Raw genomic sequence first — 13,156 nt, forward strand, 5'->3', positions numbered from 1 at the left:
GACATCGAGGGAAATGGAGCCGCCACCTCTGAGCCTGGTTCTACAAAGGATCCCTCCTGTTAAAAGACTTTTTTTTCCCCCCTTTCTTTCCACCGTCATCCATGCTTGCTCAAGTGGAATAGTTGGGTTTTTCTTTGTAAAAGTGCCCTGAGATGACTTGAGTGTCATTTTCGGTGCTATATAAATAAAATTGAATTGAATTGACAAAGTGAGAAGTTGCTGGATGAAAGGCTGACTTCTCCTTTCATGCAGTAATCACTTTATTCAAGAACGATTTGGTGGAAAAAAACAAAGTTGTTTGGATTTTTTTTTTTCCTCTTTTTTTTCTAAATATGTTCAAAATTCAAGCGGCACATTTGTGAAGAGCTGTGACTTGCGGGAGCAAACTGCAGAGCCCTGCAAATGTCTCAAGATATTTTGGAAACTTTAAAAATTCAATAAAATAGAGACTGCAAATTCAGAATAAAGAGAGAGAATATGATACAAAGCTAACACATGGTGACAAAGTCCAGAGGTTTAATGATCAACACCAAAAAAAAAACAAGCAAAATCTTAATTGCTCACTAGATTTGATAAATTTTCGAAAGCTATTCTACCGTTAACATTTCACATACACTGCATTCTTCATTCTGTCGCTGGAGTGGCGATGTACGGGCAATCAGACATCCCAGGACTTGCCAGCCTCCTCCAGAGACTCTGTGCAGAGTGTGTTCCAAGGCTGGAAGCTAATTTTTGATTAATTAAATCAAACATGTTGGCAGCTAATTCCAAGTATTACACGATTTCCATGCTGCTTATGCATGAGGCTCTCTAGCAGCAGCAGATTACGGGCAAACCCAATTAGAGCAACACAATTCTCAGCATCAGGTACATTTTGCCCTGAAGGTACTCTCTATGACCAATTAGGATTTGTCACACAGCAAAAAGCCTTAACGTGGAGAAAAATGCAGCAAATCTCTGACAGAAGATTTAAACAGGTCTCACTTGTCATATTTAGTCGGAAATGAATGGGATCCAAACAAAAGATTACACGAAATGAGCACCGTGGATAAACATTTTGGTATTCATGTCACATTAAGAGGGTGTGACAACTGTAAGACAGTGTGATGTGAATTACAATTGTGAGCCAAGATTAGTCAACAAAAAGCACGTTTTCCTTTTTCTTCCCTGATATTTTACACGGCACGCTGTATTCCCACTCTGCGTACAGGTATTCAAAAAAAAAAAAAAATCTCAGCATACATGCAAGACACACGAGCGGTGCTAGATGGGACTGCTGCATCGTCTGATATCACTTTGATCCCAGTTCTGAAGCAAACCTCTTTTTCAACATGAAATAATGCCTTCTACAGGATAGTAGCTTGGACTGCATAGCCAGATCCATCATATGCATGATTTGTTGTGCCTGGTGTTTTCTTTTTCTTTTTTTTTTTCTTTTTACAGATGTCAAATGATATGTACATCCTGAATTTATCTCTTTCAAACAGATTGCATTAGCATAGGGTTTGACAATGGGAAAGGTACACATTTGATACATATATATATATATAAAAAAAAACAAATATCTTCTACCAAGCACAGTTTATATGCACCTTTACAACAGCATAGCTGTGTTTCTTTGATTCAGAACCTTGGGATTTCACAGTTCAAATGAACGAGACTTCGAAAGGAAAAGCTATATCTTTCAGTGAGCAGCTGAACAGCTTCTGGATACTGCTGCTCACTGATTTAATGCAAATAATAATAATAATATTTTTTTAAGAAAATGCATTCGTAGGGTACCTGAAGGACATAACTCCCAATATGGTTAAGTGCCTGCTGAGGCAAAATAACAGACTTTCAAAATGTCAGGTTGTCCCCTTCAGGAGACAGTTGAAAGAGGAGAAAGAAAAAAAAATAGGAAGAAAAATTGTGGTTTCGTCATTTAATGTCACGCGGGCTTGGCACAGCTTCACAAGGTTAACATGCCAGGGAATATCAATCAAGGGAACTTGTGACTTCCTGTCACGTTCATATACATCAACCGGCAAGTGTCTGAGAGGCTTCACTAGAAGTCATGCACACTTCTCCAGAGGCAAATTACCAGCTCCTCCACCTGCTAATACTGGATACTTCAAACGGTGCGCCAAGCGGCGAAGCCCCATCAGTTTTCACCGAGGAGTATCAGGCGAACAGCAAGGGTGCAAGTGGATGTTATTATACAATGATTATTCTAAGATTCAGCAGCAACACTCTGTAAATCTTCTCAGTGGAAAGATGAAAATCACTTGGTAATCCACCACAGGCTCGCATCTGTTCCCAAACTCTACTGTTGACTAATTCAATCAGACGTAATAGGAACAAAACGCATGACAATGGGAAAAAAAATACCCTTTAGTTCATTTTTTGCAAGGAGTGTGTTTAACACCAAAGAAACAGCGAGATGGTATTCGGAATTGCTCTAGGACAATACAGCAGCGAACAATAAAATAAAGCTTCCTTTTGAACTGAAACCAAGCTCCGATTTTAATCAAGTGCACTTTTTGACATCTCAATCATGCACTTGACTGCACACACCGAGCTAATCACATTAAAAGCTTTTCTTTTAGAATTTTATGATCATGTAATTTCTGAAGCCAAATCAAAAAAACCACATGAATAAGACTTTTAGTTAAATGAATCTTTCAAGTGGCAATGGCATAAGACAAGGTTGCATGCATTAATTAATTACTTGTACATGCAAAATAACTTTTGGAGGCATTCTGAAGCTTCAATAATGATTTCTCCCCCCCCCCCCCCCCCCCCCCCCCCCCCAATTGGGAATAGAAAACCGAGCTTCTATGTCAGTTTCATCCAACTGGAGTCAATTCCAGCCAGCATTGTGTGGAATTAATTAGAAGATTAAGTATAATATTGAATTGTTCCATGTTTTCAGTGTTTTTGTTTGCCCTGTATATTTTCTCATAGGTCTCTCTCTCTCGTTACCTTTTCAATGCTGGATTCAGTCCCAGTTCTGTTTGTTCTTTATGCATCATCTGTCTGTTGAACTTTTTTGATTTGGAAGCCGCTGCTTGCTTGGTATTTGCTTTACCGGACTTAACAACATCAAATGAATATAACCTTTAGTTGATCTATCTTTGGGTCCTCTGCTAATGGTCTTTCAGACTCAATATTATAGGTTATGCTTTCCATTTACAGTCTGGGGAGTTCTGAATGTTTCAAAAAAATTCATGAAATGGTCCATTTTCATTTTCTTTTGAAAAGAGACTGTTAAACCTGCATTTTACCCGACTGGCCCGTTGCACAGAACACTACGATGCTGTTTTGTGTGTGATGTAATCCCCAAAAGGCCAACCTGTCGGACGCTATTACAGTAACAAACAGTAAGCAGACGTTGGAGCAGCATTGTTTCTAATTTGCTGCTTTTCAGAGGAAAAAAAATCTCAAAATTTCCCATTTACCACACCCGTCAGGACAAATAGCAGGCAGAGAGCACCGTATTCAAACTAGCACGTCTCTGTCGTGTTTAATAAAAGGCACCGGAGACATCAGAACTAAATCAGAAAAGAAAACTAAAGTTGGAGGTATACATTTTCAGAGGTAGTGTCTTTGTGGAGTTCACCTTTTATTGCTAACATTCTTACATTCAGGAAAAAAGTTAAAATATTTTGCAGAAGCTGGAATTTTGGAAATAATTATTTGGAACATTGAATATTTTTGATTGCTCCATCCAGTAACACGAAAAAAACCCCCGTTATTTTGACATATTTTTTCATTAATTAATTTCAAAGGATTCAGGCTATTTTTGTACCACTTTTTGTACCATCAGTCATAATGAAAGAACCTTGTCCTCAGAAAATCACAAGAATAAGGTTTCATTCTTTTTTTCAAGGGACTATTAAGCTTGTACTTGAATAGGTCGACTTTACTACATTGTTGCATGAAAAGTTAAATAAACTTCTAGTAATATTTGACATGTCAGATCAAGTGGCCTCATATTTTTGGAAATCAAAATGCGGTCACCCTCATGTATGAGCATCAACACTGTAGCATGGCCTGGTCAGGGTGAGTATTTCTCTGCAGCATTTAGAGAGAACGAGGAACCACCGCCGTTTTCCTGTTTTTGGTCTGAAGTCCTAACTTAAGATGCTGGCTGTCAGCCCTACCATCATATTTGAAACAAACACTTGACAGCAGCAAGTAATCCCCAAGCCGCCACTGCTCCATGTAAATGAAAGGATGGATTTTTGAGAGAAACAGAATATGAATGCAAATGCCTTAATTTTCTACACACCGTTGACACAAGTCTCTGCACAGCTCATTTAAAGTAGTCTGATAGAACATGCAAAAAAGTGCAACCATGCCAACCTAATGAAAGTTTCATGTCTGCAAAATTAAACTAAAGCGAAGCTAATTCAATCAAAAATAAGTTTTCGGGAGGGAAGGGAGGGAGAAATTGTTTGCTTGTTAATAGATTTTGTAATTAATAATTTTAAATGACTGCATGTAGTTCAAGTTTTAACAGACCGAGATTTGCAAGTCTACCTTATCATGAGGAACAAAGTTAGAAAACAAGATGCATCCAGTTTTCTATTTAAAACCACCATTGATTGCAAGAGGGGGAAGAAAAAAAGGAAAAGAAAAACTAAAATAGCCGGAAGTCTGCTAATAATAAAAGGTCATATTGATTTACCTTGTAGCAAAGATGACAATTTAATAGTTTTACTGGCATTAGCAGAAGTTAACAAGATATCTTCTGCCTAACAGCATGTCAGTGTGAATGGGGAGCAGTAACTTTGATTCTGTTTCTGCTGGTTCATTACAAGTCAGCTGAAGCAGCACATTCACTTAAATAGTAATCACAGAGAAGGGAGAAGCACTACAGGGCTCCATACATCACAAGAGGACATGTGTGAGGCGCAGAGAGATGGACCCGTACACGCTGGCAGGGAAATGGAAGACGGGTGCGGCGGAAGGGTATGTGAGAGTCAGCAGCATGTTTGATAAGGCCGCATTTAAATGAAGCGGACTGATATAAAGTAATAGAAATGGATGTGTCTCTATCAAATATCCCCTTGAGAACGGCGATTGGTCGGATCACGGCGGGGGGCTGGGGTTAAGGGCAATAGGTTTAAGGAACTTATTTGTAATTAGTTGGAGATTTACAGCAGGGTTGGCTAGATCCACCTCAATAGCAGAGCGAGCAGGCACTAAAATTACCTCTTAATGCTGCTTGCATTCCTCACCTACTTGACCTACTTCACCTTATCCCACTGTGCAACAAAATGGACTTTAATACTTATGCAAATACCACATTGATTTATTTATCTATTTAACACTGGTAACTGCATTCAACCTACTGGAGTTTTCCCATTTTAAATAATGATTTGAGTGAAATTCCCGAGATTCAAGTCACGATGCATCAACTATGGATAGATAACTGAACTATGTGATATGAAATAGAGTTCACCAATGAAACCAGATGTGTCACTGTAATGGGTGAATTTGTATTCAGGCATGACGAAAAGAAATAAGTGGATGGTTAAAAAGAAAAAGGAGACACTTAATGTAAACTCTCAATTTAGAACTGAAGACAAAATTGAACCAAAGACTGAAATTATAAAATCAGCCTATTCCAGATATTTCACATTGAAACTTTTTATCGTCTATGGATCCAAAGTATATGCAGTCAGAACTCAGGGGTACATTGTGGTTCGATCTCTGTGAGAGGAGGTTCACCCTTACAAACTTTGAATTGTATGATGAGAATAAATGTTTGAGGCGAGAACGGCACATGGTTACGAAGTGTTATTGCACTTGGGAGGGTATTGTGATAAATAATAAGCAGCAGGAGTGTGTATGTGAAAGCAGCACTAATTGTGTGAGATCAGTAATTGAAACAGTGGCCTATGTGGCTTTATGGTACTGCAGTTGTTGATTATTTATTATGAAGTGTTTTTTATAGGCAAGGGGAACAGCTGTATTTTTCTGTGTACGGAGGCTCTTATTGACATGTGGCGCCTGCCTGAGGGCAGCGGGTCAGACTGGTGCTGAGATGGATGGGACAGGTCTTTGAGGACAGCTCGGGTCCTTCAGAGGGACTGGAGCAGGAAATAAACAACTCTTCTAAACTTGATTTAAAAAAAAAAAAAATAGTGTGTTTTCACCTGTGCCTGACTTCTTGCCTACCTTTCGCTTCTTGAAGGCCTGTCGTGCCAGGAAGCCTCTACAGGCCGCCTGGAACAGGGTCAGATTGCGCTTGGTCTGCTCATCCCTCTGTTCCTCCAGCTTCGCCAAGGTGCCAGCTCTGAAGAACAACTGGAGGATGAAACAATAACACACATATCCCCTTATTAACCAGGGGTGAAAATATTGACCAAGGAAATTAGACTAACAGCCTCTCTCCTGTTAGTGTGGAGCAAAACGACGAAATTAAAACAGAAGTGAGTTAAAAAGTAAATAAATGCGCCAACGCGATAAATCAATAAGAAACTGTGTAATCCACGGACAAGTGAGTCTTATCTAAGTGGGGAAAGCTGTGATTAAGTTATTATCTCGGACAATCAGCCGAGTCCGTTTCTAATCTGGGCCAAAGGTGAAACACAGGTAAACAGCCAATATAAAGCAGATCACATCACAATCCGTCAACGCCTCGGAGGGATCCGCTACTGCAAATGTATTCCAGATATGATTGCAGCGAGCTATTAAACTAGATGGATGATGACAGCGAAAATGTCTCCACCCAAGGTCTTTCCTCAAGTCCCAGCGCTTTATAAATTACCAAATCCATATGTGATCTGTTAACAAAGCAGAACGCGGAAATGATCAAGCAGCTTTGGTGGAGGAAATCAGCCAGGCGGTAGGGAGAAGTGATGCATTCAATGACATCACTGAACATTACTCTTTAAATTGCTTAGTGGGGCTTGAACAGCACGGTTTATCTTTTTATCATCATAAAATGCATGCGGCACTTTAAGAAATGTATGCGGCCATGCTGTTTCTAGACATGTGGCTCTCCCTAATGGTGGCAGATTTTATCCCGTCAAGAGCTTTGAATCCTCTGCTGTAAGGTTATTTGGGGTTGGTGTAATTGGCATGCAAGTGAGACAGGTTGCTAAGATGCTACTGGAATGCTTTGTGAATGGCCAACTGTGCTTGTCTACTTCTGAGCCTATTTCACACTCCAAAGTGCGGCTCCATGTGAAGCTGCCTTCAAACCATTCTTAGGCGTTTGTGCTTTGAAACGGCCTTGTACGCCACACATATCTGCGAGCACAAGTTCCACTATTTTGTATGTTATTGTTTCCTTTGATTTCCTTCCTGGCTGATGGCCACTTTCCAGCTGATAGGATTAGATCTCCGACTCCAAGCAGTGAATTATATACAATGGTAGCCGTGGAACAACAAACAGGGCCATCAGTTTAGAGAATTTGTTTTAATGACTTAAAAAGGAGGACAGCTTTAAGGTCACGCAGTCAGGCAGGATAGAGACATGCCTCCTGGATAGCCACTGGCTAAAAGAGGAGAGCACGGGGACAAGGCTTGGCAATTTTCCAGAATAGGATGGCAAACAAACATCAAAGAGGAACAGGTGTAATGAAAGAAGCACTTCCCCAGACAGCAAGTGTCATTCAAAAAAAAAAAAAAAAAAGGATAAAAGAGCTGTGTGCTGCAGTTCTGCTGTTGGAGTTTAACACAGACTGTTTATTCGTTTCAGACATGGCGGGTTTAACTCACCCGACTCAGACCCATGTGGTAGCTGCTCTTCTCCAAATCCAGGGACTCCAGTAGCTCCTCCACAGCCTGGGTAAAGGCACACATGTACACAAACATGCACGCGCACTCACTTAGTCTTTCAACAGCGGGATCCAGTGGGAACGTCTACTGACGCCACAACGCTTCTGCAGTCCACGATTCCCCCAAGTTGTCATGTTAAATTAATGGTATAGTGCGGCTCTCCCTCGACTCTCACATCCATTCCCAACTGGATTTAGTTTTGAAACTAAGCTGGTAATCACAGGAAAAGTTTGGCTCCTCAAGACCTCCACAAACCAATTACAACTTGTCCCCTAGAATCCACCTGCTCCTGGGCTTATTCGTCATGACCCTCTGGATTTCTTGGACGCACTGCAGCTTTGAACACACACACACATCCTATGCAGAAATACACCATCAGCCAGCCTGGAGCCTCTCCTCTCCCCGTTCATCCACCAGCCTGTGCATACTGTAGGTGCATTGTTGTCTCAGCCTCTTCTCTCTACTTGAGCCTCCAGCCTGAAAGACTACATCTAGATTACACCAGGAGAGGTTTGCTGCGAACACTGAAGGGCTTTTGTTTGCCTGTGTTTCCACAGAAACTCGGCCCCAATGAAACGACACGGGGGAAAAAAACTTCGCCCTGCCTTAACCCCATTCTTTCACTCTCTCACTCACACTCTCTCTTTCACATTTCTCTAAAGAAACAAACTTTTTTTTTTTCTCAAATTCAGCCAGGACTTTCTTTGCTGAGGACCAATGCACACCCAGTAGCTCATACTTCTTAAAGATCCCATGAAATAAAAAATACATCCCCCTCAAGGTTTCATATTGGCTGAATGGACTAACTGTGCTCATTGAACTCTGGATCTGTGCCGAATAATCTGAAAAAAAAGCATGTTCACATCACAATCCCTCCTTTATTTCTTTGTAAAAGAAGGTCAAATATTATGTCTTTACAAATTCTGTATATAGTAGAAATCAAGCTTCACTGGGCATCTCTTCTGCACCAGCGGCAGGTGTATGGCTGCAGAAGGTCACTCAAAAGTGGAACATTGACTTCAAAACATCTATATCAGAAATACTTCAACTGAATAAAACATCCCTGTACTGGGCCATTGAGAACACAACTTACTATCATTGTTTATGAATATAGAAGTACCAGTGTAGTCATAGTAACTGGAGATGCTCATCAGCTAGTTTCCTATGCCAGAGTAACAAAAGACAAGTACATCTCACTGAATGGGGTTTTGTTGCTTTTGACTGCACACTTTTTTCAGCTGCTCCACCGATCCGCTCCTCTCACAGACATGATAGTGGCGAGGTTAAGTTGATTAGGTCATTACTAAAGCTCTGGTGAAAGTTTATTTCTCTGTCAGTCGGCTGCTGACAAATCAGGGGCAGATGTAATGAAGCTGCCTCTTCACGACATTAATCTTCACTGTGCTTGGCCGCCGTATATTTTACTCCCTCTCTCGCTAATTGACTTACTCTCTTCTCGTCCTTCACTATGTAATTCCTCCCGTGTTTCTTGGTGAGGTGCGGCGCCAGCACGTCGAAACGCCGTCGAAACTCCGAGAACACCATGTGATCGGGGTAACCTGTCAAAGTCAGCGTGGGATGAAAAATATTCGCAGAGATGCAATCGTTATTCTGAGGTGGCACAGAAAATACATTTTTTTTAATCTGTTTTGTTTGTTTTTTTGTTTTTGGATACACATCTTCAAAGGAGGTCTGCATTTCAATACCCGTCCGGAGCATGTGATTCAAACGGATACCTCACCTTGCCGGTAGATCCGGAGAGCATCGAGCAGCTTGGATCCACGCATCTGTGCACGGAGCAGGGCTACATCCAGCTGCATTAAACCCGGATCTCCACTCTCTCCCTGAGCCTCACTCTCACCGCCTTTGAACAGGGATCCACTCAGAGCCTTGAGGGCATCTGCCTTGGGCAATATGCAGTGAACAAATTGAATCCTGGACCTCCGCACCATGTCAAGGAGAGCATCCTTGAGGAGACAGAACAGGGTTAGGAAGTGTAGCTGGAGCAAGTCAACAGTTGGTGCAGTATTTCCATATGATGTATGTGCATATGGCTGTATGCTGTATTGTTTTGAGGGAACCATTTACTTTACTCGTCTACCAATATTGTAATAAAAAAAAAATCAAATATCCCTTGCATTATTTTAGTAATCCAATATTTAACGTAGTGATATTACAAAAGCTAAATGACTCTTGCCTTTGCGTGGAGAGCTGTGTGTGTCTGTGATGCGGTTTGTTTTTGCAGACTCAGATTTGTGTGTATACGGATTTGCATGTGCATATCAGAATTCTCACCTCTGTAATTAGATTTGTGCATGTGTGACATGTTTGTTGTGTGCCCGCTGAGCTTTGTGCACGCCTCCTAAGACCCGTTAATGTTAATGTCTATTTTCTCCAGCCACGACAGAGATTTGTTCTCCAGGTTTTTTTGCGCTTAGCCAGTAGGACAGAATCAAAATCCACTCGCATGCACAAATCTAACCACATATGGTATTTTAAGTACACACTAATTAATCACCTAACTGAGAAACATCATTGCATACAAAGCATATACACCACCAAATGACTCATTCTGCAAAAGTTTCTCTTGTCTTAGTGTATGCTCCACACTATGCATCATGCAAACATTTCACCTTTCAGCTGTTTTAAAATAAATCATAAAAATAATGATTTAACTTTGACAGTGAGCACAGTCTGGGGATCACTGTGTTTTTCAAGTTTAAGAGCAGGAAGTGAAAGCAGCTGCTCAGCTGCCTTAATATGATATTCTCTGGCTGCAGCCCAACTTCGGTCCTTCATCTCATCACGTTTCTTTTAAGCTGCGTTTTAAACACTTTGTGAACACTAGAAGGCAAATTTTCAGCTTTTTCTATCAACGTCCCCAAATACACTTTAACCTCTCTGCTGTTGTTTTCAAACTTAACTGAGGAGTACCATTCAAAGTTTCACTAGCTCTTCTCCCCCCACCACCCCCCACCCCACTCTCCTCTCACCACTTGAAGCTTTATCTGGATGCAAGATGACTTTTTCTTCATAGCCGCCACCCCTGTGGTGAAAGTCTTCCTCATGCTCGTAGCCCGCCGCAGAGACAGCTGGGAAACACCCTCAAGGCCCGCGATTGATCCAGACAGTACAGTGGCTCCTCCTGCTCGGCTCATGAGCAACGAGCTGATGACCTTTCTGCAACAGGTGAAAACTCAACATGATGAGTTAATGATAACGCAATGCCATGCTTCATACTACTCTGAAAGGTAATTTCAGGTGCACATCATCAATCATGCAGCTTACTTTTGGGAGTCTTGCAATAGGCTGGCAGCATTGGTAGAAGCGGGGTTCTGCTTGGCGTGGTTCAGCCACCCCCGCACGTCATACTCCACCCAGTCGGTGCCATGACTGTGGCCCAGCAGGAAATGGTTTTCCTTTTCACTCTTTAAGAGGAAAGTGTGACCTGATGTAAAAGCGGGATTCAATGTTAGATTCATGAGCTGAGTACATATGCAGAGGGATGGCAAAATAAACCTTCTTCTTTGAGAGTTTAGCACGGTGTTTAGACAGTCTGCAGGAAGACTTTATCAGAATGAGCAGATTCAACATGTCCTGATTACTCTGGTGCACACCATCTGTCAAAAACCTACAAACACTTTATTGATACAGAGAGACAAGCTGTTCCTGGTTGAACTGGTTATTCATGGACTATATTAACCTGCCTGTGCAGTTTAGGTGTAAAACCTATAGATTTATCTAAACTATGCCGTCATAAATATTGTACCGCTCTGCCCCAAGCACTGGGTGGTAGGCCATCAAAAAGATATGGCTGATAAAGTAAATAGAAAAGCACAAGTCGAGAGTGTGAATGAGAAGTCTCCAGCTGCTAAGGAGACACTTCATACTCGTTTTCCTATATATTTGGAATTTATTTTTTCCATGAACTTTACCAAGTCCAATTGGGGAACTTTAAAAAGTTGTAACCTTGGCGACTCGCGAGTGTTATCAGTATAGCCAACAATATACAGGAAAAAGGATTGTAATGACTCATCTAATGTATAATACAAGTCAACCTGGCAGATAGGGGGCTTTGTGTACCATCTGTTAAACTGCTCTGAAGAGCTCATTCACAAGGACAAAATACCATGTACAATGATACAAAGTAATACGAAGCAGAGGTGAAGCCAGGACTGGAAAAATGTACGAAAGTACAACTCCTGTTACACTGCTTGTAGTAATACTGTTTCAAAGTAGTTATTTTGATTCTAACTAAATACTTCATAATGTTGAAATATTCACCAGGACAAAACACAGTGTGCAGTATAACTGAATATTCACAAACAAAGACTGTTACAGCACTGAAAACTGTATTTACGTTGCTTAAAATGAATCCAATAGCAATTAAAAGAACTGTTGTGATAAGTAAAAGTTAACTATTCTGGCAGTATTAGTTACAGAAGATCCATTTTGATCATGTAGTTAGTACTGGGTATTTGAAATGTGGATGACATATCTATGTTATTTTCTCTGTCATGACAAGCGAAATCTTTAAATATTCATTCACATTGGTGGTGTACTCAATCGAGGCCTATATATTCAAAACTAGCCAGGCAGAACACATGGTGTCGTGATATAACCCCAAAAGTGCTACAATAAAGTGCTACAAACATTTTGATGTATTTTAAAAATTCTAGTAAAAATGTTATTCTGTGAGTTCATACCGTATGTATGATTGAGGTATAAGAGAAACAAACGCTACATTTTTCACACAAATATACAGAGACTGAACACAAAGTTCCCTATCACAACAACAAAACAAAAACAGCAACATTGGTCACATTAATATCATGCTAATTCCTGAATTAATTCCGTGTATTTTTTTTTTTTATTTATTTATTTTATTTTACTGAACACATCATGGGAGATCATTAGCTCATTTCCCAGAACTACGTCTGTGGATGAGCCCTCCATGTGTGTCCATTTGTCCGATGCTCACCTTTGCTCTCGCCCTCAGCAGGTCCATAGTAGCTAAATAAACGCCCGAGAAGAGTTTCCTCTGATCCCCCGGGGTGCAGCGCCTCCTCCTCCATCAGCCACAACAGGCCCCGTGCCTCATCTGTTCGAACCGTCCGAACCTGCCAGATGAATATGCATGCGTCCTTATTATTAAGAGTCTTGTTCATCGTCGGTTCCGGTGTTACTTTCCAGTTTAACACTTTCACTTTGTTTACTAGAAGAGTTTGCTTCAAAACCGCTTTTGATTCACCAACGGTACTCATTACATGGGAAACAAACCACCTTGCCACAAGGACATTTTGCTCATTTATGCCGTTTAATGGGAACAGGCTGAACACTGATCAGATTATATTTGTAATGCCTTTATTATTTATCTGCC

General features: G+C 40.8%; 1 protein-coding gene across 3 annotated transcripts in view; it reads right to left on the reverse strand.

The window, feature by feature from the left end:
* The window catches only part of LOC115395149 (unconventional myosin-XVIIIa-like), a 67,819-nt gene that overhangs the window by 25,263 nt on the left and 29,400 nt on the right, over positions 1-13,156 (reverse strand). For all 3 annotated transcript variants that reach the window (XM_030100547.1, XM_030100546.1, XM_030100545.1), the window contains exons 16-22: positions 12,758-12,896; positions 11,065-11,224; positions 10,770-10,956; positions 9,518-9,743; positions 9,226-9,335; positions 7,717-7,782; positions 6,169-6,297 (exon numbers count right to left, since the gene is read on the reverse strand). In XM_030100547.1, the coding sequence (XP_029956407.1) occupies positions 6,169-6,297; positions 7,717-7,782; positions 9,226-9,335; positions 9,518-9,743; positions 10,770-10,956; positions 11,065-11,224; positions 12,758-12,896 (1,017 nt within the window). The remainder of the gene's footprint in view (positions 1-6,168; positions 6,298-7,716; positions 7,783-9,225; positions 9,336-9,517; positions 9,744-10,769; positions 10,957-11,064; positions 11,225-12,757; positions 12,897-13,156) is intronic.

Source organism: Salarias fasciatus, chromosome 10 (assembly GCF_902148845.1).
Source record: "Salarias fasciatus chromosome 10, fSalaFa1.1, whole genome shotgun sequence".
NCBI classification, from domain to species: Eukaryota; Metazoa; Chordata; class Actinopteri; order Blenniiformes; family Blenniidae; genus Salarias; species Salarias fasciatus.